Source organism: Corvus hawaiiensis, chromosome 7, assembly GCF_020740725.1.
Source record: "Corvus hawaiiensis isolate bCorHaw1 chromosome 7, bCorHaw1.pri.cur, whole genome shotgun sequence".
NCBI lineage: Eukaryota > Metazoa > Chordata > Aves > Passeriformes > Corvidae > Corvus > Corvus hawaiiensis.
The window spans coordinates 29,154,839-29,182,801 of record NC_063219.1 but is presented as its reverse complement, the minus strand read 5'-3'; the positions used below and the strand labels follow the sequence as shown (position 1 = coordinate 29,182,801).

At 43.4% G+C, this 27,963-nt stretch overlaps 1 protein-coding gene and 1 non-coding gene across 38 annotated transcripts in view; one reads left to right on the top strand and one right to left on the bottom strand.

Annotated features, from left to right (window-relative positions):
• The window catches only part of CLASP1 (cytoplasmic linker associated protein 1), a 173,814-nt gene that overhangs the window by 43,490 nt on the left and 102,361 nt on the right, over window positions 1–27,963 (top strand). For 36 of the 37 annotated variants that reach the window (XM_048310308.1, XM_048310310.1, XM_048310272.1 and 33 more), the window contains exons 3-8: window positions 3,710–3,788; window positions 4,028–4,131; window positions 4,604–4,695; window positions 4,782–4,857; window positions 7,488–7,585; window positions 8,861–8,928. In XM_048310308.1, coding sequence (XP_048166265.1) covers window positions 3,710–3,788; window positions 4,028–4,131; window positions 4,604–4,695; window positions 4,782–4,857; window positions 7,488–7,585; window positions 8,861–8,928 — 517 coding nt within the window. Of the gene's footprint in view, window positions 1–3,709; window positions 3,789–4,027; window positions 4,132–4,603; window positions 4,696–4,781; window positions 4,858–7,487; window positions 7,586–8,860; window positions 8,929–13,820; window positions 13,960–27,963 lie in introns of those variants that run through there. The other variant, XM_048310304.1, reaches the window with a different exon arrangement.
• LOC125329027 lies at window positions 1,779–1,895 on the bottom strand. Its single transcript, XR_007205020.1, has one exon. It is a non-coding gene; the product is annotated as a U4atac minor spliceosomal RNA (small nuclear RNA).

The following is a 27,963-nucleotide window of genomic DNA, read 5'->3' as shown; positions in this document are numbered from 1 at the left end:
ATGAGCAAAGAGGCAGAGCCTCAGGCTGAGGGCTGTCATTCTCTTTCTCATTCTGAGATCCCTCTTTTGGGGGCCTGTGTAAATAAGGAGGCTAAAAGATCTGTGGTGATGTAAGGCCTGGAATAGCTCTGTAGTTATCAGCACTGCAGCATTATCTGGAATTTTGGATGAAGAGCTGCCCTTCCTGTGCCTTGGTGTGGAGCTATGCCCACCAGCTGGCTTCCCTGGGGGGAGAGGCCTGCTTCGGGATCACAGCAGAGGGGTGGGCTGCTGACAGGGCCCATCACTGCTCCCTGTGTGACAGTCTCCCTGTTCCTGAGGTTCCTCGCGGACCTTGGTGTGTGTTAATTCAGGCAGAGCTTCAGTAACTGTTTCAGCAGTGAACGGGTGGGCTCTTCAGTACAGGCAGTCCAATGCAGCCAGGGCTGGAATTCAATTAATTCTTTGTTTGTTTGCCAGCCATGCCCTCGTTTGTCTGTTATCTGTCTGTAGCGGATCTGTTGACTCTGTCAATCCATACATGATTTCTGCTTTCTACCTCTGACCTTCTGAGGCAGGTGTCACATTGGAGTTGATAAATGAATCCAGCATAGTTGGGAATAAATGAATGAATCCAGCATAGTTGCTCACCCCAGCTGCTGTTCCCTCAATAGCTGTCCAAGCACCACTGTAATCATTGTGCTAATTAACTCTCCATTTTTATAAGGACAACAGCAAAAAGTCGTGCAAGGCTTAGCTCATCCTCCTGGCTTTAATCCCGAGAGTGAGCTGCAGGGTATGTTTGCATTGTGCATGTGTTTCCTTTCATGTTTGAGCGATGAGTTCCCCTCACTCTTCCTGGCTTGCAGGCAGTTTGAAGAAGAGATGGATTCCTTCCTCTCCCGGGATCGAATTTATCCCCGGGGCACATCTCTGTAATTGCAGGCAGCACACTTATCTCTGTGCAGGATGCTGCCGTGATGGGACTCTGATCAGACAGCTGTGAATGGTGACTGGCACTCAGAGTCCCATTGACTTTCCCTAAAAGCATCTCCCAACTGATGAGGATCTGGTGCCCACCCTCTTGCTGGGGCTCTGCTGCCGGACCCCAGCCGGGAGGCTCCCAGTGAGCTGGCAGACGCAGGCAGCGATAGGGCTTAGGGCAGCTGGCTGAGCATTTGTCAATGGTAGATTAAATCCAGTGTGCAAGATGAATGTGAAAATGAAACACGGCTTAATAAAAGCACGAGGAAAATTCTCCTTTGGTGTATGAATAAATGACGTTGAATAAAAAATTGACAGTGTTGAAGGGTCTGTTACTGTGAGGGGAGAAGAATGCAGGAGCTCTGTGGAGCAGGTGAAGTTGTTATGTTGGGAGAAGTTAGGATCCAGGGGCATTTATTTAGGGAGGTTTTTTTCACAGGAGACTTGACGTGGAGTAGCAGGCCGTTTTCCCTGTACACCACGCGTAGTTCCCTGGGTGCTGTGGAGCCGAATTTGGAGTGAATCCATGTGACAAGCTGAAGGTTGTTGGGACTGACCGTTAGTGCGCGAGTAACGTGAGAGGTTAAGCGGAGGGCGGCACAGCGGGTGCCCCGGACGGGCTCTGTTGGATGCAGCGCTCGTTGAAGGAGGGGGAAGTGGGAACGGGAGTGTGTCAGCGGGCGGTGCCGGGAGGCCGGGGGAGCGGTGTCGAGAGACAGCAGCACCGCACGGGTCCCGCAAAGAGCCGTCAGACTGCCCGATTGGGCTCAGGGCGAGCGTTGTTGAAGACGCGCCGCGCATACGCCGCGGTGCGAGGTTCCAAAAATTGCGCCGCGCACGGAGCGGGCGCTGCTGTGTTGTTCAAGGCGTCAGCAGGGCTGCTCTCGCCATACGCTCATTGAGCAGCCTCGCAACCCCCAGATAAGGACGGTTGGCGGCCACTGGGGCGCGCCGCCCGTAGGGGAACGCGAACCGCGCCCGAGGTCCCGGCGAGGGGCGGCGCGCCCCCGGCCCGCCCGCGGCCCGACGCCCGGCTCGGGGGCGCGCACCGCGCTGGGCCCGGCGCGTCCGGGCGGCTCCGGCCCCGCTTTGAGCCCTTTTGGCGGCGGCGGCGGCGCTACCCAGAGTGCTCCGCGCCAACCGGCGCTGATTTGCATAGGGGGCCGGGCCGCCGCGTGGCGGCCGCCGCGACGGAGCGCGCCCTCTGCCGAGCGGCCGCGGCACTGCGGGGCACGGCCCCGGCGGCGCTCCGGGGAGCGCGCAGATAACGCGCGTGTGCGGGTGTCTGTGCTCCCTGCGTGTGCGGGTGTCTGTGCTGTGTGCGGGTGTCTGTGCTCCCTGCGTGTGCGGGTGTCTGTGCTCCCTGCGTGTGCGGGTGTCTGTGCTGTGTGCGGGTGTCTGTGCTCCTGCGTGTGCGGGTGTCTGTGCTCCCTGCGTGTGCGGGTGTCTGTGCTGTGTGCGGGTGTCTGTGCTCCTGCGTGTGCGGGTGTCTGTGCTCCGTGCGGGTGTCTGTGCTCCCTGCGTGTGCGGGTGTCTGTGCTCCTGCGTGTGCGGGTGTCTGTGCTCCGTGCGGGTGTCTGTGCTCCCTGCGTGTGCGGGTGTCTGTGCTCCCTGCGTGTGCGGGTGTCTGTGCTGTGTGCGGGTGTCTGTGCTCCTGCGTGTGCGGGTGTCTGTGCTCCGTGCGGGTGTCTGTGCTCCCTGCGTGTGCGGGTGTCTGTGCTCCCTGCGTGTGCGGGTGTCTGTGCTCCGTGCGGGTGTCTGTGCTCCCTGCGTGTGCGGGTGTCTGTGCTCCTGCGTGTGCGGGGACAGGGAGCACGGATGGGCGCCTGTGCACACAGCTCTGTGTGTACAGCGAATATAGAGAGATATATATACACGTGTGTGCATACACACTTGTGTGTACGTACAGGGAGTATAAATACATGTATGTATGACAGTATTATAGAATATCCTGGGTTGGAAGTGACTCAGAAGGACCATCAACTGCAATTCCTGGCTCTTGCACAGAACAGCCCCAACAATCCCATATGTTCCTGAGAGCCTTGTCCAAACACTCCTTGAGCTCTGGCAGGCTTGGGGCCAGGACCACTGCTGTGGTTGTATGTGTATGTACAGGGAATATATGTCTCTATGTGTGTATATCTGTACACTCGTGTGGATGTACAGGGAGTATTGATATATCTCTGTGTACACTTGTGTGGATGTACAAGGAGCTGGTCTGTGTTGGAACAGCCCCAGTAGCACTGCCTCAGAAGCCTGGCTGTCCCTAATGCTTCCGAGTATTATTAACCTTGGTGCTTATCCAAAAACTTAGGGAGAAATGTCTCATACCAGCACGATCATGGTCCGTAGAGTCTTGCCAAGTGTTTCATATACAGGTTACACAGTACATTCAGTATGTGATGTATCTTTTTCCAGTAAATAAGCATAGTTAATCAGAGTGGGTTTTCTGATCTGCAGCCTGTCATGAAGCTTCTCAAACCAGGTGTCTTTGAATTCCAGTTATGTCATAAAAGTGCTTGGTTTAATTTCTGCCAGTAAATAATTAAGCAATGCTTAGTGCATACCATTTTCTAATTGTAAGTGTAATAATTACAATTAATTAGAATTGCTAGTTGCAGCAAACACTGAAATGGTTTATGCACATCGTTTGTGTACCTTGCACATCTATGCATATGAATGCAGCACTGAGCAGCAATTACAGTTGCAGTGCACTCTTAATTCATTGTCTGTCCTGTGCTTGCAGGTGGTTCTCCTGGGCATTGACATCATCTCTGCACTGGTGTCCCGCTTGCAAGATCGCTTCAAGGCCCAGATTGGCACAGGTGAGGGGTCTCTGTGTAAATGTCACCGTCACTCTGCCAGCACCTGCTCTGGCTGCTGGACACAAAGCTGTCTTCTCCCCAGGAGACCACTTGGGAGGCTCTTGGTGGTTTTCAGGCTCTGCTGAAGGGCAGCAGGGCCAGTGCCTCCATTGGCAGGGGGAAAGGGGGAGAGCAGAGGGGCTCTGCCACTGTTACAGTTTTTTCTGAGGGATTTGAATGTTCCTGTTTTCTTTCCTTAGTGCTGCCAAGTTTGCTTGATAGGCTGGGAGATTCTAAGGACTCAGTGAGGGAGCAGGATCAGACCTTGCTGCTGAAAATCATGGAACAAGCTGCTAACCCTCAGGTATGTTCAACAGCCCTCCACAGCATGAATGACTGGCTGTGTAAAAAAAGGAAACCTTTTTCTGTCAGGTTTTGTCTGCCATTTTTCTGTCTGAAATGGCTTCATCTCCCTACACCTTGTTATAAGATATTTGCTTCACTTGGCAAGGCTGTTGCCTGGCAGGATAACATAGGAGTATGTCAGTGGATTTCCCAAGGATGGGATGGGTACATGTCAGAGTTATTGTCCCAGGTCTTTGGAAGGTACTTGCTTTCTGTAAGTATGAGTATTGTTTTAGGCAATGGGGAGTTACTGTGAAGTCAGCACAAAACAAAGAATTTGATCTAGAAGTATCTTGCTACTTCTTGTCCTGTTCTGCTTGGATGGGTGTAAAGCTTATATTTGAGCTCAGGGGTGGTGTTGTGTATGTCTGCTGGAGGACAGAATCTGCTTCTTACCCCATCTCCTTTTTTCTGTTTTCTGCCTTCCACAGTATGTGTGGGACAGGATGCTAGGAGGATTCAAACACAAGAATTTTCGGACAAGAGAAGGGATTTGCCTCTGCCTTATTGCAACACTCAATGCGTAAGTCAAAACTTTCTGCAAACCTGTGTCGTGTACGTGAGCCTGGTCTGTGATTCATAATGGTGCTTTTTGTTCTTTATTCCCAGATCTGGAGCTCAGAGTTTAACACTGAGTAAGATAGTGCCACATATATGTAACTTACTTGGAGATCCAAACAGCCAGGTGAGCTTTTGCTGTGAGTCATGTCTAAAGGTGGTGCTGGTTGCCTTGTTGGTGAATGAGCTAATTGTGCTGCTGGTGGTGAGCTCTGAACAATGCTGTGCACGCAGAACCCTTGGTTGGTTTTGGAGAGGTATAATTTGAAGTATGTCCAAACCAGCATATCAGTTACTCCAAGGGTTCAGCAGCACAATATGAATCTTCAGGTGAGATGAACAGAAGAGGGAAACCATCGAGGGAAGGGATCTCCTGTGCCTTGGAGCCTGAATACAGGGAGGCTGCAGGGATCTCTCTGGGCTTCAGAGAGAGGAAAACCAGTCTGGGCAGGGAGGGAAAATGGAACCAGTCAGACAGCCAGGCCATGTGCACTGCCAGAAGATGTACAAGGAGGTTTTGAATAGGGGGTGAAGACAATCTGTACCAGGACCTTCAATCAGCGATTGAATGCAAATGAAAATACAAGTGGAATAAAATGTGTTGCTCCTAAGTGCTTTTTGTCTTGTTTGAATTTAGATGCAAGTATGTGGGGTTAGCGAGAAGTGGGAGGTGGGAAATAGGGTTCAAACTCATGTGTAATGTGTGGTAGCAGTTTTTGAATAATGCTGTGACACATATGTGTGACACATACATGATCCAGGTCTGGAGAGGGTGTTCAGCTGGAAGGAGGTGTGGGGTGTCCAGCTGGGGAATGGGTTTATGTTGGCTCTGGGGAGTTGGCCATATTTCCATGGCTGTCAGGGTCTCCCCTTGCTAAGAGGACTGAGAGTGAAGCAGCCTTCCCTTGCTGCTTGGGCCAGTTACTCCAAGAAGTGTCTGAGGAAGTTTAATGTTTAGGGTCCCATGTAGTTCTGAGCTGGGACTAAGCAAGCTGTTACTTTCCAAGGAAATCCTGGGTTTACAGCTTGGACTTTGTCTGACAGGTGCCTTGGTCCTGCCATAGGTGAGCTGTTGAATGAATTGGAAAGTTGGGGAGGGCACTGAGACAGTTTCCCTGAGCGCTGCCTCTTCCTTGTGCGTGGCACAGCTCGTTCTCCTGTATCCAACTGCAGAGGGAAACAAGGCTGATCTCTTTCCCTTTCTCCTGGGTCTGCTCCCTCGTCCCCAGAAAGCCTGTGCCTGAATTGGTCAGACACAAATCCCTGTGACAGTGGCTCTGGGTAAAACAGTGCCTGCCCCGGGGCAGGGGCTGGTCCTGGGCTCCCCTGGAGCTGCTGCTGTGCTGCTGGTGCCTCCTGAGCACTGGGAGGCTTGCTGGGCTCGGTCACTACTGCCCTCTCTTGGAGAGAGAATCGAGGAACAGTTCCAGGTCAAGTCTAGTTTTTTTTCTTTTGTTGTGGATGTAGAAGCTGTGGCATTAGAGCCTTTTCAGAAATAGTGCTTTTGTTGCTTTCAGCTGATGCGATTGAGTAACCTGCTGTGCATCTTGTGTGACAACAGTACTTAAACTCTGGTCATTTTCTCAAAAATAAAATTACTAAAGCTTTGTTACTGCTGTGGTAGACTAAACCAAGTATGATGGTAGGGGCTCCTTGCCTTGCCCAGTATGGGATTTACACAGTCCTGCAGATGTGCCTGTGCTTAACTGTACACACAGAGGCAATCCTTGCTCTGCACAGTCTGGGTTGGCGTCCACGTACTCAGAAATTTGGGGCACCAGAGTCCCCATAGACTGCAGTGTTGGTAGCAAATGGGGCTGATGGGCAGGGAGAGGAGAGGCAGGAGCACCGGGGAAGGGCTGGCGTGAGGGGAGGAGGGGTTTGGAGGCTGGCAGTGGCCAGCTGAGTGGGAAGGCTGCAGAGCAGGAGAATGGGGTGACACGGGTGTGAGTCAAGTGTTGGGGTTTTCTTTGGCTAGGAGGCAGGGGATGTGTGCCTGCCCACATTTGACTCCCACCTACAGGCAGTTCTAGCTTGTGTCCTCAGGATATTCCATGTCTAGTCCTGGGGGCTGTGTGGGGGTAGCTGCTGGGCCATCTTCTGAGAAGCTGTAGTGCACAGCTCTGTAGGTGTTTCTGTAGGCAGAGCAGATAGTTTGTTTACCTTCTCTGCCTGCTGTTTCTAGTGGAGGAGGGGTTTAAGTACAGAGAGGTGACACTTTAATCAGATTTATGTCTCTTGTGTGGTCCGGAGGGAAGGATGTGCTCAGCAATTTCTCGCAAATCAGTTTGGAAAACATGCAAAATTCATGGTGACTCAGGTGATTGATTACTCCTCCCTTCCTCCCTGTTTTGCTGTCAACACAGAAATGTAAGTTTTTAAAGACAGCATTAAAAATCAGTTAATTTTATACTATCCCAGTAATATAAGGTCTCTTTGTGTCTCTATCCTTTTTTCATCCAGTAAATGTACCTGTTGTACACAATGGGAGGAGTTTGGCAAAGGCAGCCAAGCTCCTTCTGTATGAAACCTTTTGTCTTACACCTTCACTGCCTTTTCAATTCAATTAACCTGCTGATACTGTTAACATGTGAAGGGCAGGGTTGGAAGCTCCTTCATGAAGTGTGTGGTAATGTGTATAGGGGCAACTGTTGTTGCTGAGAAATATGCAAATTTAGTTGTCTAAGGTAGGACATATTAGGGATTGATTAATTTAAATTGTAAAGATGTTTGATTTCTCTCATCTCTCACATCCAGGTTCGAGATGCAGCAATAAACAGCCTTGTGGAAATTTACAGACATGTTGGTGAACGTGTAAGGGCTGATCTCAGTAAAAAAGGATTACCCCAGTCTCGGTAAGTTGAGAATGTCCTTAGGTCTTCACTATTTTTGGGCTGCTCTTTATTCCCTTCCTTCCTTCAGAAGACTTCAGGAACTGCATGATTGAACCTTTTCCTGGGATTGTTGTTTGATTTTTTTATTTTTTAATCTGATAAACACTCAGTTTTACTTAATGCAGATGCTGTATCTTTGCCCAAGTATTCCACAGCATCTTGGAAAACCACTAAAATTACTACAGATGTTTAGTTAACTGATTTAAGATTAAGTGAATTAATATTTTTCCTGTATGCTCTGCATATATAGGGAGGAGACACTTCAGAGTAGCCTCTGTTTATGCAACTTAGGCTGTCATAAAGAACAAAAACCCACAGAAAAAATAATCAGTTTTAAGATTTTATGTTAAAAAGGCAGCCCCCCCCCCCCCCCCCCAAAAGACCCAAAAACCAACCAACCAACCAACCAAAAAAATCCCACAAAAACAACAAAAAAACCCCCAAGCCTCAAACTAAAAGCAACAAAACCTGTGTCAAAACCAAAGCCACGTCCCTTTGCTTCTGCCATTTTAGGTGTGTTAAGAAAGCTGCTCTTCATCTTGCCTCCAGTGTTCAGGGCAGAGCATGGTTAGACCTGAGGATGGAGTAGATGGCAGCTTGTCAGTGCTCAGAGGGAAGAGGTGGTTTTGGAGGTGGGCTGCATGCAGGTGGAGGCAGCACTGTTGCTTCCTGTTCTCCAGTGAAAAATAGGAAGGTGTCAGGGCCACAGACAAATGCTGTGTCGAGTTGGTTTTTAGCGGTGTGTTTTGTGGTATTTCTGCAAATAGTTAAGATAGGCAGAGTGGTGATGAACTGGAAATGCATCTACAATTAGCCATATCACATCTTCAGTAGTGTAGTAGTTTCAATTATATCTCAGGTTTTCCTATCAGCTGTTGTGTGTTGATGTTGGGGATTTTTAATTTTAAAATAACTTCCATGCATTGACACTTTCTGCTGACATTTTTGACAGTGCTCCAAATGACCTGAGCGAAGCCAAATTTGTTCTATAACATCATGAGATGTTAGAAGATGGCTGCCCAGGGAAGTGGTGGAATCACCATCCCTGGAAGTGTTCAAAAGCTGTGTGGATGTGGCACTTAAGGACATGGTTTCATAGTGAACGTGGTGGTGCTGGGTTAAAGGTTGGACTCGATGGTCTTAGAGGTCTTTTCCAACCATAGTGATTTTATGATTCTAATATTTCTTAAATTTAAATTCAGTTGTTCATTGCGTATTTCTTTAACTTTCAAACAGGTTGAATGTAATTTTTACAAAATTCGATGAGGTCCAAAAATCTGGAAACATGGTCCAGACATCAGTTGGTGAGTAGAAGTACTTATATTCTCTTTTTGGTGCTTTTAGCAATTTTCAATTGGTGAGGCATTCAAATGGATATATAGCAAGCATTCTGTTAGGGAAAACAAGTATGGTGACTGTTCAGAAATATGCACAGTGCTTTTGCAACAAATAAAATGGGACATTGAATTTATCTCCTGTATTTTTGTAGTATCAGAAGGAGAAGGAAGCATATGTTTTGAGAAGAGAAGGTGGTGCTATAGCCGTCTTCTTTTCCTCTTGAGTTACATTAGGGAAATGCATCTCCTGTTCTCAAGTCCACGTGCATGTAAATTGTTCGTAAGGTAAATAGAATAGTAATTTCAGAGAAGAATTGCCTTTTCAGCTTAATGCCCTAAAAGGCACAGATTGTACACAATAATGCAGCAGTGCTCTGTTTAAAGCTCACATTCTTTGTATTTTGCAGTTCCTAAGTTTGCATATTTTGTATGTTTAGGACTGATAGCCAAAGACCCTTATCAGAGCCTTAATTCTGTCTGTCTTGTCTGACACTAGTATTTTGCTTACTGTAATAACAAGTGTTTATTACTGTGTTTACAGATAAGCTTACGGGCTAGAAAGTAATTTTAATAGGTATCACTCCTTGTTTAAGAATAGATTTTTGAGAGAATTCTTGGTGAGGAAATGCATCTTTCTGCCAACAGTTGAGTAGAGCAGATGAAGAACCTGAGTTCAGTACTGTGGGTTCGTATGAAGCTCACACCCTCTGCAAGGCCAGGAGCAGGGGAAATGACGTTCCCAGTCATTCCCACTATGCTCTTGGAAATCAAGAGAGCGGAGAGGTCTTTGCTCTTTTAAATTGGAAAAAATACCTTTTTCACTTCTGGGCACTATTCTCCTTGCCATAAACATCTTACAACACAGTAAACTTCATCCCTGCAGAAACAATAAAATTAACTGATTTGAAAATCCTGAAGTTATAGTTTTAATTATTCAGAAATGCGATGTATTCTCTTGTATGTTTGGGAATGATGAAGACCTAGTACAGGCTCCTCTGTGGTGGAATGGGTTAAAATTACACCTTTGCATAATATGGGGGTATTTTGTCTCTACAGGTGGATGAGGCTTACAGGGGTAAAAAAAGTGCAGCTGAGAAACAAATGTCCTTGTTCTTTTTTAACAGGTGGGAGGGGAAGTAAATATTTAATCCCTTAGCACACTTGTTTAGGTTCCCAACTTCCAGGTGATTTCTCTGAAACCCTTACTCAAACTGAAAGAGATTTATTGCTGATTCAACTTCTTTGCTTTCCACTTGGCTAGGCTAAGGTGGAATTTTTGTCTTACTAGCAGTGGAATAGAATGGGCTTTCAAAAAAAGATAAAGCAATTTGATGCATCATTGTACTGTGTAGATTGCTGTTATTTGGTGTTTTGAGGAGGCAGACTTGTGATCTGAGATTTATTGCTACATCTAAAGCATCGGTCTGTATCAAATCTACTTTTAGGCTTTATTGAAAATTATTTTTTCTTTTATACCCCTTTGTCACTTTCAATGGAAAATGTATCCTTTTTGTGCATCAAGGTCCTGAGACCCTATGATCCCCGTCTCCTGTCTTTGACTCCATGGACAGGCTTTCAGTACTTCCCAACACAAGTACTCCTGTATTCTTCACTCTGCTTAACCTGATCTTCCGATGTCTCGCTGTTCTCGCTCGTGCCTGGGGCAGGATGCAGTCCCTGGAGTCTGTGTGTGTGCTAGGATTTCTCCGTGGTAGAATCTGCTGTACGGACATTGAGACAAAAAAAGTAGCCTGGGGGAAAGGGAAGAGCGGAGGAGTGCTAAGGGTCAAAGAGAGCAAAGGGTAGGGTTTCTTTTTGTTCTGCCAGAACCTTTTCATCTTCCCTAGAAATGAAAAAGTCTATAGTTGCAGAATTAAATCAGTTCTCATTTGTGAAGATAGTAATGATAACATTACTTACTAGCATCTTTTGTGTGTGTTTGAGGGGAGAGTTTGGTTTCCCTTAGCGCCACAGGCTGGTTTGTTGCTTCTTCCTTGCCCTCCAAGGACAGTACAAATACAGTGTTACATGCTCATCCTATCTCTTGTGTCAACAGCTCTGTGCAACTTTCAGTTTATCTTTTTGAGGTTGTGTCAGCCAGCAAAAGGAGGCTTATCTTTACCCATGGTCACAAGTTTATTATGGCCTAAAGACAAGCTAAATTTGTCAGGTTTCTTGTGTCCCTGACACTTTCTGAACAAAGGTGACACTTTCAGCAGTTGTCAGAGTCACCAGGGAGGATGGTGATAGATATTGCACATGCAAAAGATTTGCCTTTCTCAGGAAATAGTGGAAACAGCTCAGTCTTGTTAACCCTTTGAATCTGGCAGAATGGTTGGATGGGTGAATATGTGAATGTGCTTCTCTTGTGGGTAACCAAAAGGAGGCTGTTGGCTGAAGGGTCATTCATAACTGAGCACAGACTTAAGCTAATGACAATGAGACTTGAAAGTGGTTGTCAAACTTGTCTTATCACAGAACACAGGAGTACTGGGCAGTTGGGACAGCAGCTGTGGCTTCTGCAATAGTGGAACACAGTAAAAACTGGTCTCTTGGCTCTGAGACTACTCTTTGGGATAACAGTTTCCTCTACCAATTCACTGAGTATTCAAGTAAAAAGAAGGAATTGCAGCAATGCTATTTGTATATCAGGAGTACTTTGGAGATTAGTAAGTTGCTGTAAGTTGTTAAAGGTTTCATATCTAATGGTTCCCAAGACACAGATAAACAGAAATCTTACAGAGACTACTAGAAAAGTTGCTTAAAATAATAAGACATTTTCTTAACCCGAAGAAGAAATCTAATGAATCAACTCTAATCGGACTGCGAATTTCAAGTCTCTGAAAATAATTCATCTTTTGTATTTGCTTATCTTTCTCTACCGTGGTCCATTAGTGTTTGTTTGAGTTTATCTTAAATTGTTTGATTTTTTTTTTTTGGCTAGGCTTCGTTTTTATCATTTAGTAACACAAGAATCAAATGCATAGTGGGGTGGGGGAGGTTTGCATAGTAATCTGAAGTGTTTCATTAAGTCAGAGGAGGTTTTGGCATGCCCAAGTGTGCTGCTTGTTGCTAGGCTACCAGCAGCCCTTATAGCTAGAATATGAAGTTAAAATCCATGCTGGATTTCTCGATGATTCTCAGTGCATCTCTGTTTTGTTATGTGGCATATAATTAGTCAGCCTCTTGAAGCAAAAATTATAGTTTTTCCCCCTTTGGGTTTTCAGCAAGCTAATTATTTTCTGTGTAACTGCTTTTGCTAATTATGCAGATGCCTTATTCCCCTGGGACAAATACATTTTCAGCATGAAAGAGCCAGTAATTGCCAGCTAGTCTGCTGCTGTCTTATATTGGCATTGTGTGATGATCTTTAGTTGGATGTGATACAGAGAGAGGCTATTGGACAGACACTCCAAGAAATTCATGCTGCATGGGTTTCCTTGGTATTATCTGGAAGCACCTTAACATAAACTGTACAGATTTTCCATGGATTTGAGTTCCAGAAGAGTTGATAATCAAGTTTCAGTACAGATTAAGAATAAAATAAAATTTCTACTGAAAAATACAGGCTGATAGGAATCGATGACCCAAACCAAAGCTATTAGCGACCAAAATGTTCCAGTGGGTTTTTTTAGCTTTTGATCATTGTGATATCCTAATATGATATTCTTTGATGTAAACCTTCATTTTTTTTATATAAGTCACACAATTTTTGGGAGATGCGTTTATATTTGTGCATGAAGGGATAGTGGTGGTGTTACTATGGACAGGGAGGGCATTGAACTTCGTTGTTGATGCTGAATTTTGACTCAGAAGAAAAAGATTAGGGACAGTGGAGGTGGTAGTGGTCTTGGGCTGGAAGGAAATCAAAGCAGGAGATCTTAAAGCCAGAATTCTGGAGCTGAGATCTCTCCCCCGCGGATACTTGCACAGAGTAAGGTGAGGGGAGGATGCAATTTTGGTAGTTGACTGCATGGGTGTGTGCTCTAAGAGTAAGCAAGTTAATTAAAACAGTGCTAAAATAAAATATGCGATAATTTCAATTACTGAAAATCTATGAAGAAGGAAAATGCTACTTTTCAGTAGATCTACTTCTGTATTTGGGAGGGTGTATAAGACAAATACGCTATTTACTAAATGAATTCTGTTTGTGAAGTTGAGAACTTGGATGCTATTGGATGAAAACTGGAGCTATTTTAGATTCCTGTGTTTTGCTGGTAATAAAGCTGAGTCATTGGAAGCTATTTTGATATTTATTATACAGAGGAAAATCACCCACATTTGCCAAGTAATGCCATGCATCTGAGGGTGGAATATTGTTTGTTTGTCAACACACATCCAAGCAGCAGAATTGCAGACGGGAAGGAGGGACAACTGTCTGGGATAACAGAAATATTTTGAACCAATAAATGCTGCACTGTGCTTTTTTGCATTTATACCTCCTTGTATAATTTAATTTCCATTATGGCTTGCTCTCTATTAATACAGTTTTCAAGTTGAAATAGGAAGTGAAGTAGAAAATTGATTTCATTGGCTCAGCATTTTTAGGGCATGAAAAAAGCAAGTAAATGCCTCTTCACCTGTGTGGGAGCTGTGAGAGCAGTAATGTCTGAGTGATATTTGAATGAACACCATTAACCGATAGTACATCCTTGTGGAAGGTGGAAATGGACAAGAGGAGCTCTACTCCCTTTCTAACAGCTTTGTAAATAAGCATATTGCTGAAATTCTCAAGTGTAGAAGGGGAGGGGTGTGAGCAAACAGGCACAGGGGGGCACATAGAGCTCAGATGAATGCTGAACAGGCTTTTATTTTGGAGGAGACATGGCAGTCGCCTGCTAGGTCACACAGCAAAGTGGTGTAGGAGGGTGGCGAGTTTGCTGGTGGTTAAATTGCTGAGAGACATGTACTGAGAGACATGTACTGTGGGGCTGCTCCCGAGCACAGTGCCCTTCCCCAGCAGCTCCCCAGCACTGCAGAGAATGACTACCGGGAAAGGTAGGTGCTAATGAATGTGCCACAGGGATGGATGTGTTTATTTGTTAGTGTCTGAGTATTGACTGCTCCGTTTCTTTCTAACGGTGTGAAGAGACTGAAGCAATCTTGCAGTAAAAGTGGAACTTCAGAAAAATAGTCTGCAAGCATCTGTAGCCTGGTGTCATCAAGCTCAGTTTAAGATTCTATAAAATATGATAAATGATCTGTTCGATGGGATAAGGGAAGAGGGTATGTGCATATATAAGAGACCAGAACAGGCTGAGAGAGGTGAAGGACATGAATTTTCAGAAACCCTTGCTGGTCTGTGTTGTTTTTGAGTGATCATTGAGACTTCCATTTCCTAACTGCTTCCTTTTGCAGCATCACTTGGGAAGATTATTTAAATTGGTTGTGAGTACTTTTGAATTAGCATGAAATCACAGTTCCAAGAATGTGCCAAATAGAGACATCACTTTTTTTTTTAACTTGTATTTTTGTGTTGTAACTGCGTTTCTGTAACAGAAAGGATATCTGTGGTAGTCGGTGATGCTGGGGGGGACTAGGTGAAATGGAAAGGCAGAGGAGCTCTGTATCCCTTCACCTGTGAAGAATTAATTTACAGGAGAGAAGCATATATTGTATTTATTTTTGCTACATAAGAAGCCTGTGCTTTTCATCTGAGCTTTCAGAGATGATTTCTGTTACCCATCTTTGCAAAAACTGCATTTACTTTCTTCCCCTTTTTCTCTCGATTCAGTGTACCTGTTGTCTTTCTGAAATCCTTACTATACTGTGGATGTAGTAGACTAATTTTAGGAAGTCTGAGTAGGTCAGTATCTGAATTTTATAGACCTTGATTTTGTATTGGTATTTATTGTCTGAAGGTGTGAGTTAATTGGCAGCTCTTTTTGTAAGAGAACATGGAAGTCTCCTGAGCAAATTGAATGCTGTGTAATGAATACTGCATACTACAGTATGTGCCATTTCTATGGACAGATCTTTATTTTAACCTTTTAGAACATTGTTTTCCAAGGCAATTACTGCATGTATTTTCAGAGGAAGCATGTGTGTGGTGTTCCTTGTTCACCATCAGTAAATGCCTCCCAATGCCAGGAAATAAATACGGAAACCTGTCTGGGCTGGTTCTCCTCCTCCTCCTCCTCATGAACTGCATCACCTGTCAGTGGATAGTGTCACCGTGTACAGCTGAGAGACCTTTGCACTCTGGCTCCTCCTGTCCAGGTCAAAAGAGGACTTGAGAATAATCCATGATTTTTCTAAAGCTGGAATTGTGTTGAATAATTAATGTACTTCATTGCTTATTAAAGAAAACAAGCATGTATTTGTTGTTGTCAATGAAGCATGATGATTTCATCATGCTGGGAACTTCTCAGCTTTAAAAGATCAGCTGGTGGAATGAAGAGCCTGGGGCAGTAGTCCAGCTGGTCTTATCAGCTGAGAAATGTCTGACCTCCAGGCCGCTGTTGGTTGTCCGAACTGTCACAGCAGCAAATGTCAGAAGAAAAGTAAGTGTGTAATTTGTTAGTGTATTGTGAATTCAGGATTGAATCCAAAGTACCTTGACCCAGGATTTCCTTGCAAAGAAGACCAGAGTTACTCTGGTTGTGTGTGTTTCATCATCTCCCCTAAGCCTGATGGTTTTATATGAACACACAAACGCTCTTTTGCCAAAGCTTTGGTGTATGTAAGCAGAACCACTTTACTACCAGCACCACTAACAGACGTGTAAAATACAGGCTAAAGGAGTGGGCAGCTAAAGGATGAAATGCTGCTGTTTAGTGTGGGCTTCATGAGTAGAAGATGAACATGCACCATTCCATTACTACTGATGGAAGTTAAATGCATGAATGTCCTGCACTTCTGGAGATGAATTTCTTCATGCAGGGCCTATTCTCTTCTTCCCCATTGGTAAAGTATCATGTAGATCTGAGCGACCCCAGTGGTTGCCTCAGAGAACACATGCATCTTAGAACACATTGCAAGGATTAATTTACAGTCCAGTGTTCATAAAGAATTAGAATGAAAAATCCTACACCCTTCCCTCCCATGGAAACTGCAGTAACATCTGGTACAGCTGCGGAGGTGGTCACAGTTCAGGAATGCTTAGTAGTTGCTGTTTTCTCTGCTATGGTCTTTTCCTTCAAATTCTTTCATGTGTTTTTGTGTCAGGCTGGTTTCACCTCTAAAACAAAGCCTTAAATTTGCAGTGGTCATTGTCTTTAAAACCTCTGCACCAGTTTCCTGGTATCTTCTGTGCTGTTTTTCCCAGCTGGCTGGCTCTCCTTTGTACATGTTCTGTTAGAAGCAGCTTGGGACTAAAGCTGGAGCAGTATTAACTCCAATGACATTTCTACATGAAAGGACTAACTAAATCTTATGGTTTTGATTGCTTAGCTTTGTCATTTATGGTACCCAGAATCTTCCAGGGGCAAGTTTATTAGTAGGATGGTTCATACACATGCCCGTGCACACACACATTGATCACTGTGAATATAGCAGTGATTTTAAGTCAGCCTTTTAATTCTCAGCAATTCTCTGAGAGATGGGACTACAAGTTATTCAAATATCCTAGAGGAAGACTGAGGGCAATCTGGTGTGAGTAGAAACTATTCCATAGTTGTATACTGTGCAGATTCATGAAGTTTATTTGGGTTGTGTTTGTGTTTCACACATACTGATTTCAACACTTGTTGGGGGTGCACAGTAGAGTACTTCAGTGAGCACAAGTGAATGTATCACAAGCTTTCTGCTGCTATGAAAATAATCACAAAATTGTTCTTGACATAGAAGTCCTTGCCTGAGGCTTGCAAATAGTTCAGTTTCCAAGAAAGTGGTAGAGGAGTAGGTGTCTTTCTTTCTCCTTTCTCTATGCTGGCTGGGTGCTGGGTTCTGGAGAGTAGTCTCCTAATAACTACTTTTAAATGAATGAATGCTCTGGGCTGTTATTATATAGAAACACTGTCCCAGTTAGAATTCAATTGCTGTCCTTAATCAGCAGCCTCAGTGGTGCCCCAAAGACTGCTTGGGGAAGAGATTAAATTTCTTGCACCTCTTGTGGAGCACTTTGATGAATTCCTGTGCTGCTGCTCTTGTTCACTTGATGAGATTTGTTTTCAGGTTGAGCGTGTAACAAGTGGACTGCGTTTAGCGGCTGTAATTAGCAGCCTCTGAGGAAAGCAGTCACTCTATGGTAATTGGTGAAATACAGGATAGGATTTTATGGGCAATAGAAGTACATGGAATGTGTATTTCTCCTACCAGCAACAAAGAACATCCCTGTCCTTGTATATTGTAACCACAGTAGCTGCAGCTTCCATAACTGTGAGGTTTTATTAAAGTGTCTAGACTGAAGAGCCCCTGGTTGATTTCTAAAGATCCTGAGACCAAATGCTTGGAGGCTTGAACATCTTGTACCTAGTTACTTTTCATTTTCAGATCATTGACCTTAGGCTGGATGAGATCAGACTGCTGAGTCCATTTCTGAGGAAGACTTATTAATACAGATGGTATATCCAGTTTTAACATGCAGTGATAGAACAAAACCTGCCATTACAGCTATGTGAGTTGGGGGCACGAAGAGGAGCTTTTTCAAAATGCAGGAGTGGACAAGTGTGGGTCTGTTACTCCAGTGGGAAGTACAGTGAAGGCATTGTCTGTACTTGGCCCTGGTCTGGCATTACACTGCCTTCCTCCTCCGTTATGTTTGGCTGAAGTAGTTTGTTTGTAGCTCAGATACAGTGATGTGAAATAGAACAAAACTGAGCTATAATAAGTAAATGCATCCTATTTTTGTAGTATTAAGACAGCAAATGCTGCATAATGGCTGCGTTTCTTCTGCCTGCTGAAGGAATTAATTCTGCCCTGCTGCTCTGTCAAAAGAATCCTTTTGTTGCATTGTGCAAAGCAGTTTGAGTCTCTTTTTTTGTTTATTCCCCTGAAGCCCCAAAGCTGCAGACAGCCCTGAATAATCCTGGCTAGGTTTACACCCCACATGTAGCCTGCAGGGATCTCACTGCAGACAAATCTTCATGAGGAAAGCTGCTAATGGCTGCTGCTTTGCAGTTGGCCTTCAGAGTCAAGCCAGGTGAATTTTATCACAAAGAACGCACCTCAGAGGAAGAGAGAAATACCTTTGTTCACTGTAAAGTGTCACCTGCTTTTTTCAAGCATGACAAAACCTATAGCAACCACATTTCCAGAGCTGCTCCCTTTACTGTCACAGACCTCCCTTGCCTTCCCTCAGAGCTTGTCAGTGCCCCACAAAATCCCTTAGATGCTTGACATGGATGTTTCTGGTATTAGATGCAGATGCTGATGTCTAAGGAATATGAAGCGTATTTGGGCTTCATTGCAGACAAATGCTTGAATGCAGAGGTAGAAGAGTGAAATTTACACTATTTTTTTACTCCAGATATGCTCCATTTGATACTAATGAATTCTTTATAATGATTTCAATGGGAAATGAACAGGCCCCTATGAAAATTGCTGGTAGACTATGTTGTAAACAGCCTTGTTATGAGTATTTTAGGCATGACTGCTCCTGGCCTTCCAGAGGGAAGGGGGAGATAGAAGTTTTAGGTATGAAACAGTGTTGGCACTGCTTCTGCTAGTGTTTATGCAGTTGGCAGCATTGGTGCTGCCTTCACCCCCATTTAATGAGACTGTTCCCTTTGGCTGTGGTGTGGGTAGAGGAAAGATGTATACATCTTTAAGAAATGCCTGTCTTCCACATACATATCTCCTGAGTAATGGGACTCCTGTCTAGTGGAGCGCTGGCTCATAATAAGACCTGACATTTCTAATTAGGGCTGCTTTATGAAGAATGGGTACTAACTCTGTTCTCCATCATTTATGGTTCTTCCCCTGAGCTCCCCCAGCTCCTGCTGGGATCAGGGGCAATCCTGGAGGCAGACCTGGGGAGACAGGGCTGGGCACGCCTCTTCCTGCTGCAGCTCTGCCAGTGCACTTCAACTCCGATTTATGCTCCTGCTGTTTGAGCTCTGTGCTGGGCAGGAGCTGAATCTGCAGAGGGTTCTAATCACATGGAGCTTCTGTGATGTGGAGGGACAATCATTCTCCTTTTCATTGGAGAAATAAGATCTGATCCCAAGCTTCCACAGGCAAAATACGTATGCACCACCATAGTGAAGCTTATTCTCTGCTCCCTCCCCCTTAAGAAGCTCCATACTTGTCTCTAGTGCTTTCCTTAGATGTCTTTTTTTTTTTCTTTCTTTCCTTTTTTTCTTTTTGATGTGTGCACTGGATTTTGTCTCACTGCAGTGGGATTTCTCCAAAGACTCTGTATTGGGTCTTTGTATGCACATTGTGCTCCTTGCTTGCTGCTTCCCTTCATGTTGCTCCCTGAAGCCTATTTATTATCGTGGGCTCTAAAGCAGTCTTGTCCCTATTTTTATCCTGTTTCTTGTTTGTAGCAGCATAGTATGAGGAGCTCTGTTCACTATGCCTGAAAGTGTGGGGGGTGTGGCAGGATACTGGGGCCCTGGGAGCTTTGTGCCAGAGGTGGACTGTGCCAGGTCCTGTGTCTTTTGTATAAACCAGGCCAGGCACTCCATCAACTGCAGCAGGATGTTCCCTTTAGGGCCTCCAGTGTGAGCACGTGATGTTTGGTCCTTTCCACAGCTTCTTCCCAGGAAAGCTGGATCACAGAGCCATCTGAAACAGCATGTTTTACATGCCCTAAAAATGGTAAATAGCTCCAGGTAGAGATGAGAATGTACCTGAACTGTGTTTGATGGCACTCTGCACCCTTGGCCAGCAATGGTCTGACCCAGTGTTTGAAAGCAGGTGATCTCTGCTCCCTAATGGCATGGAAGGGGTTTCTGTGAAACTACACACAGGGCAAATGCCAGTAAAAAGCTGTGATGAGCAGTTCATCTTTTAAATTTTGGGCTTGAATCTTGACTTTCCTGTACCTATAGTGCATAGACCACTAATTCCAGAAAACCTCTGAATTAGAAGTAAGATTTTTTTTCATTGAGGGATTTTCAGTTGGTCTTAATGCAGGTTCCAGTAATCCACGAACTAGAGGGACTGAGAGGACAGCCCTATGCTTGGGGGTTTTTCCCATGAGTTGGTATTTTTCTGCACTTTGAAGATAGTAAGTGAAGCACTGGAAGAGGTTGCCTAGAGGATCTTCATCTGTGGAGGTTTTTAAAATTAGTCTGGATGCGGCCTCGAGCAATACAACTTTGTCAGCCCTGCTTTTGGAAGGAGATTGGGTCACTTGACCTTCAGAGGTCCCTTTTTACCTAAATTATGCCATTATTTCATTTTCCTCCTATAGGAGGCAGTAGTTACGGAAGATCTTCAAATTGGTTCAGTGTTTTTTTTACTGAGTACTTTCTAGCTGTGTGTTTGTCAGTAAGCTGAAGGCAAGGTTTGCCAGTGTCATTTGAGATTGTGTCTGTCATCCAGCACTTCAGTTTATCAAGGGTGGTAACAGGGCTAAAGGCAGAAGAGAATGTGACCTCAGCTAACAGCACAACCTGATGTCAGCATGAAAAGGCTGCAAGCCACAACAGAGGCACTTCTATAAATGGCAGCCTGTATCATTTAATGCACATCCTCTGCTGATTTGGTGTTATGCTAGAATGGGTGATAAAGCTTCACTTTAGTTTTATTGGTCTGTCATCAGTGTGACTGTCAAGTTGCAAATGGGCATTTTCAGTGAAGCATTAAGATGCAGATTGATCTTTGATTTTAATATTAAGAATTTAAAGCTTGATATTTAAATGTGGATATATCCTAATTGTTTATCAGAAGAGCAGTTTGCTACAAATTAGTAGTTGAGCTGTAATTTGTTCCATTTAATCTTCATGCTGTTCTTCAAAGTACTATTATTAGTAGTCTTTTGAACCTTTACTTGTAATGATAAACTTTATTTTGCAGATAGAGCTCTGTATTCCTCTTTCCTATGTAGACAACCTAAATACTTCTTGCAACTCAGGATGTTTTAATGCATTTTCTTCATCTCAGTAAAGTTTTTTACTTTCTTTCCTTATAATATTTGGAAAAGGAAGCTAAGTAAGCCTGGTTCAAATGCAATCTAGATGACTAAGAACCAACTCCCACCTCAACAAACCCACCCCTGTTCCAGGCAGGAATTATCAGTGGTTCTTTGTGTCAGTGGGAGGGGGTTTTCAGATGAATTAGAAGGACCCTGTTCCAAATATTTAAAAACTAAACACAAAATTACTATAAAAAAAGAGGAACTGGAAGTTCTCCAGCCCATTTTCTTGGTTCTGCTTTTCAGTGAAGACTTCATCAATTCAGTCTCCAGGTTGTAAAGAGGAGGGAGTGCATAGTGGGGACCCTTGAAGCTTTGCATGGAAAAAGAGGCAAGGCAAAGAGTTTGAATTTATGCTAATTGAAGCATTGACTTCTAATGGGCGTGCTTATGTAAAGGTGTTATTGAAATTCATTCCTCCCAGTTAAAAAAACCTGATCTTACTTGCTTTCAATCTCTGAGCAAAACTAAAAGTGAATCTATAGTTGTCTGCTACGTGCTGTGCTTCACGTGTGCCAGTTCCTCTGTTTGCTAATTCTTCTTTAAGTGAAGGCAAGCACAGATGGTTGTTAAAGAGAACCAGATGATTTGCCAGCATGGTGGTGTGTTTGCAGGAGTGGGACTTGGACAGGCCTAAGGCTGATTTGTTATCATTGCTTTGAGTTTGAAATTTTAATTTAGAAAGTTGAAACTCCTAAGTTTTGCCACCATCTTTAGTTTGTGGTGTGGTTCATTTATGCATTTTTCAATTCTAGCAAGATGCTTGTTGACCTTTCAGTCATTTTTGTTAAGCCATGCTTGTTACCTGTTGAGCCTAAACGAGAATGGGACATGAATCAGACATGAACAGACAAGTTCTTGTAGGACGTGCATTAATTCCGTAAGAGACTTAGGGGTTCCTTTCTCCGTAGTGCCAGGAGGCAAAGTTTTTCTCATCCCTTCTCAGACTCTTCAGACTAAGTCATGCCAGGAGACTTTCACCAGAGGAGCAGCATGAGTGTAATTTCATCTTTTTAGCTCAACTGACATAGTTTAGCTGGACTGAAAGCCCCTTGGGTGCTTGTTAGTATGCAGGCTAATGGTTCAAAGCTTGCTTCCCTGGCTGGCTTGTGGCTTCTAAGCATGGATTCAGTGTTTGATAGCATCCAGGGAGCTGATAGGATGTACACTATATCCAATGAACCAGGATGCTGCTGGTCACTGATTGCTGCAGGCTGCCACAGTAGTACAAATAGTAAATAGCTGTTGTATAACTGAGACATTTAATTCCAGTCTGGGCAAAATAGTAATTCTTGCTACTTGAAATTAAGATAAGTGATCTGTAATGGAGGTGAGCAGTTCAGGTGGCTCAAGCTGGTTAATGGTGTGAACTTCAGATGAACCAGGCTGATTCTCTCTCATGTTTTGGGAGGCCTCAAATCTTTTCTCTCTGAATAAACTGATACCTGGTAAAGCAGTTGGCCACATACGAAGAATAATCATGCCTAGACAGAAATCTCTTACTTCTATAGTACCTGCAAGTTTCCAGGACCTTCAGCACTCCTGCTTGTGAAAAGACTGAAGTGGTCAAGCTGTGACTGGTACTTGCCTTCTCTGGAAATGTTGAAGGTTTATGTACATTTGAGCATAGAATTTGGGTTTAGGGATTTGATAAGACATTATTTTCCCCTACATTTTATTCCTATTTCTTCTGAATTTTGTTTGCATCTGGAGGCAGGGTGCTGTGAGCTGCTCGCTTGCCCCTTGTGTTTGGTTTTCAGTAACAGCTGCTGACAGATGGCATTGCCCTGTGAGCATTCCCTGTTATTTGTGTTAAACAAGTCAGCAGCAGCCTATATTGCCTGCTAAAAATTACTGAATTGGGTGGAGAAAGATTTATGTGGCTTTTTCTTCTTCAACTTGGTCTGCTTGACATTTTCTCATGTGCTACTACTGATACACTTCTTTGTTTTCTTTATGTTATAGTCAACTGTTCATGCAAATTTTTTTAATGTTCTTACTGGTTCTTCAGATAGTCTAAGCAATGCCTGGAAACACCTGCTAATAAAAAAAACTTGCTAATTTGGTGCTCATATCTGCCTCTGCTTTCACACCTCCTCTGTGCTATTACCACTTCCATACCTGATAGTGTTTAAGTCAGGGAGTTTGGGAGCATTTTTCAATGTGTCAACAGATAGTAATACTGCCTGTCAAAGCAAGTATTAACACTTAGTCACACGGAGCATAACACATGGTCACTCCTGCTTCTGATTTGTGAAAATGTAAAGCAAAGGCGTAAGAGGGAATCTGACTATTGATCTTTAGCAGTATTATAATTTTAAAAGAAATTTACTTGTGCACCAAGATCCTTTTACTTGGTGAATGAATAAATAGAAATAGTGAGTCTTAGCTCTCAAAGAGTTTTTACAACTGGTTTGAGTGTGCCTTGGGACAGGTGTATTTGCAGGCCTGTGAGTCACTGTAAAAGCCCCAGAGTTGAAGGTTCAGAAATGAAACTCGCAGATTAAGCCTGTAACCAGTTGTTATCATTTGAAGATGGGTTTCAGTGTCTCTTCCAGCTCGTGGAAGGAAGGTGTTGGTGTCACCTGGAATCCTGATGTTGCTACATAATTAATAAACACAAACCACCAGATATTTGTTACTTGTATATAATACAAGTGCATAGCTTTGCACATATGAGTGGGAAGCTGTTGTGAAACGAATGATGTAGAGGAACCATTAGATTTTATTCTAACACACATTTCATTTTTAACAACTTAGTCCCATTTTTAAAATTCTCTCCGTTCATGTGTCTGAAATGAAATGTATTTAAAATAAAACATTTTAATTCTTTGCCATGTGTTATTTTCTTTAGTTCCTGCTCTGGAATGTAAATTCCGGGTGTGTCTGGATACCTTACAGCCCATGAGAGACAAAGTACCTTTAATAACCTTGAACTTAGCCTTTTTTTGCTACGCAGTACACAGATGTATTACAGAGCGTTGTCATTTGAGTGAGGACTGGCAGGAGGGGGTTCACTGGATGAGCTCGCCCTTACAAAGAAAAATCATCTATTTTGCCTCTTGTGAAAGAGTAATGGGGCTCTTCTGCACCTCCTCTGAGTCATGCCTTTTCTCCTGTACAAGAATGTGAAGTGAGTGGAAGATGACAACAAAATGATCTAAAAATGAAGACTTAGTAAAATGGGGATATAAGAAATCATGCAAATGTGAGGAACCATCATACTCTGATTTCAAAGGTGCTTCAAAGAGCTTTCCTTCCCTCAGCTCTTGCCACCTCTATGACCTGATAGCAGCTACTTGTGTTGGGCTCATGATCTTCATAGCAAACTTAGAAAACAAATTTCTTCTTCCCTGTCATCACTTACAGTAAACCTGGGTTCAGGGAAAGATTTCATCAGCACTACTGCACTGTAAAAGGCCCAATAAGTACTTGAAGATCATTATCTCAACCTGGGTACCTGTTGCAGAGTTTCCAAAATAGAATGTCTCAGACTTCATCCCTATTTTAATTTGTTGAATTACCTTGAAAGAAGCCTGTTTAGGGTTAAAGCAATCTATTAATTTCTGGTTTTACTCCCGATTAAGATTTTTTGCTCAAATGTTGTGCTACTTGCTTTTGCAGTTGGTTGCCCATGTGCTCTCTTCTATTCCTAACTGGTAGGATATTACAATAATATGGATCCATTTTATCTTTATTTCTGTCTGTTCTCCCACACCCCCTGAATACAGAGGTCTGTGTCCTGTAAGTCCTAGAGAGCAGGTGGACCTAAAAGTCTTCCTGCATTACGGTACATGCCATAACTGAACAGGAGGAAAGTCTAAGTTGGTCATCCTTGAATCACGCTAGATAGTTATGCTAGGCTTTGAACTTGTGTCTAGCAACTTACAAAATACCACCCAAGAAGCCATTGTTAGTGGGAATATTAGGCATTTAAATTAGCTCTTGGGTTGATACTGTTTTAGTAATATTTTATTTTGACATCAAGCTGTGGGGAGTGACTTTATAGTAATGCGGAATAAGGAATCATGACTTCAGTCACTAGGAAGTATTTAATTGAATTACTGGACTGAAAGGGATGCCTGACTCTTGCTTTTTGAGTGTGATGTGAGTTGCTCTGACAAGTAAGAAGATGCATATGCACCAGTTCCTGGGATGGCTCACAAAGCACACAGTGTGTGAACTCCTGTAATATGTGTTTTGTGAGGATTCCTGTATTCCCTTCTCTACTCACTATCCCTCCTTCTCTGTGTGTTGTAGAAATTTAATCTCTACCGCTCCTCTGTACTTTCCAGAGCTATTTCCATCTCCCCAAACTGTAACTCAGGCAATGTGCATCAAGTATCATAATAAGCTCTGGTTACTTAGATTTTGTCTGTGCTGGGTAATGCGTGTTTCAGGGAAGTAGTGAAAATCCTTGTAAGTTTTAAGGTTAATTAGTTTAAGCTTTAGAGTGAATTGTATATCCTAGAACTGAAATAAGAGTAGGAACTGTTCATCTCAACGTGTATTTATACTCATCTTTGCAATTTAACTAAGCAGAAACACGGTGTAGTGGAGTCTGTGGTTCTCCTGGTGACTTCTATGTTTATATCATAGGCAGCCTGCTGAAAAGGGGACAGCTTGCTTCTAGGAGCTGAGCCTTTACAAGGACTGCACTTTACAGCTTGCAGTTTAGGAATAAAGTGTAAATGTTATATATGAAGGGACGTGGCTCTCTACAGCATAGACAAATCAGTGCAAGGGGGAAGAAGTTGCTATCTAATTTGTCCATTTGAATTATCATTGCAGTCATCTTTCAGGGTCACAGATGTACAAAGTCACTGTGCCAGCCAGACTTGCCTTAGGGAAAAGGGAGATCTCAAGCTCGTAGAAAATGGTTCCTTGTATTAATAAAGTGTTGTCTTCTTTTTAGTTTTGACTTGTTGACTTCTTTAAGTCTTGCATGGAGGCAGCAAGTGTGCCTGTCTGAAACCAGAAATCTATATAGATGGAAATCAGTTGGGTTTAGGTATCCTGTGATGATAATGATTTCAGTAACTTTTCCGAATAAGGAGGGACTTATACCAGCAGTGCTCACTACTGTGTCTCAATCTTGTTCCACATCAGCTTCTCTAAGTTGGCAGAATCACCTCTGAGAAGGTGTCAGTGCTAAGGAGAGATGAGTGATTTTGACTTTTTTTTTCCCCAGTAGTTGTGAAAATGGCTGTGCCAGGCTTTTTATGCAATCAGCATTCCCAGCTTTTGCATGGGAACCTCCTTGGTTTTTAAGGTCTCCAATTCCATTTAGGTCAGCATTTGTTTTGTAAAGTCTTTAATGAGTAGATCCAGAGTAAGATGTTTAGCTGGGTTGTGATTAGTCTTTGTATTCTTTGTGCTAAATGTGAATGATTCTGCTTGGCTTAATTTTCTTTCTTTAGGGCTAAGTTAAATTATATTACCTTACACTTGGCATAGCTTAATAGCATCTCAAGGGCTGTTACTTTGGCTCAGCTGGTGTCTTATAACTTGTTAAGCAGCAATAATTTGATCATGCGTCTGAGTCCTGAGGCAAAGTTGTCCTTCGTTTTCACTTGACAGACTTTGCCCTTGAACCAGGGGAGACCTTCTGCTTGCTTGTAAATGTTTATTCAGAGCTTCCACCACCTCTTACCAAGTTTTGAACTTGATTAAAACTAAGAGATTAAGGTCAAAACTAGTCTGCCCTTAGTCCCCGTGTTTAGTTCTTCTTATGGATAAGTTAGAGTCAAGTGGTACAGGAGATACAGCAGAGAAACTGGTAAAGTTCAGGTCAGATTCACTGAGATTTTACTGGTCTGCCACAACACATTTTTTCAATTTGAATTTCCTATTTGATCCTGACATACTGTTATTTGATGCAGAAAGTAGCTTTATGTGGGAAAACTGATTTCTTTCATCGTTCTTTCTTGGATAGAACAGCTGTGGAAGTCTTCTACTGTGCGTACAGTATGTGGGAAGAACACAGGATGGTTACTAAAGAAGTCAACCAACTGTGGTATCAGAATCAATTATTAAGTCCAACTTTCAGCCATGGCACAGATGGTTTTGGATGGCTGGACAACAGGCTTAAGTTTTACCTAGATGCAGGGACCTGAGGATGGTTGAAAAAGGGTGCTGAGCTATGGGGAGAAAGTGAACAGCAGCACTGACTGAGGCCAGATAAAAATGGGTCGGGCAGGATTGTGTTAGATAAGGACATAACTACTTGTTTCTTTAACTACCCTTTTTCTTTAAAAAGAAAAGGAGGAGGATATTAGTGCTTTTTTTTAATAAAGTCTGAATAATAGTAATTATTTTTATCCGTGCTATGACTGCATTATTTATATTGCAAGCACTTTGGGAAAGACGCTTTCTTCTTTGTAGCACATTAGAGTTCCCCTGCTTGCTCGGAGTTTCATGTTGCCTCTGAAATATGAATATCAAATTTTATAGGCTGAAGTAATTAATGACAAAAGGCAGGAACATTTCAGCAATGTCTTGACTCTACCTTTTTATCTGCTTTTCTCCCTCTGAGTATGACTGCTCTATTTGCTGTACCTAATGGTGATTTTTTATAGGGAAGAACGTGGATAAAGGAGCATAGGTCTACCTTTTGTTTTGAAGGTGTTGGGGAGTGGAGGAAACAAGCTTCAGGAAAACAGAAGCTGTGCTCAGTGTTAGTATCTTATAAGCTGTGACATGTTTTTGGCTTTGGTGCATTTTTCCCATGACTTTTTTCCTTGAGCCCATGGTTTTCTTAAATTGAGGCTCTGAAGGAGGGGTGAAGAAGGCCCAAGAAATGGATGTATCTCAGGAATTGGAGTTTTCCACTTGTAAATCAGGCATTCAGACTGTGCTTATATTTGAAGCTCTATTAAATATCAGTCTGGTTTTTTTAGGTTTTGTTAGCCAACCATGTGGAAGCCATGTCCTATACTGAAGTATCTATCAAATAGGCAATTTAGTACATCAAATTG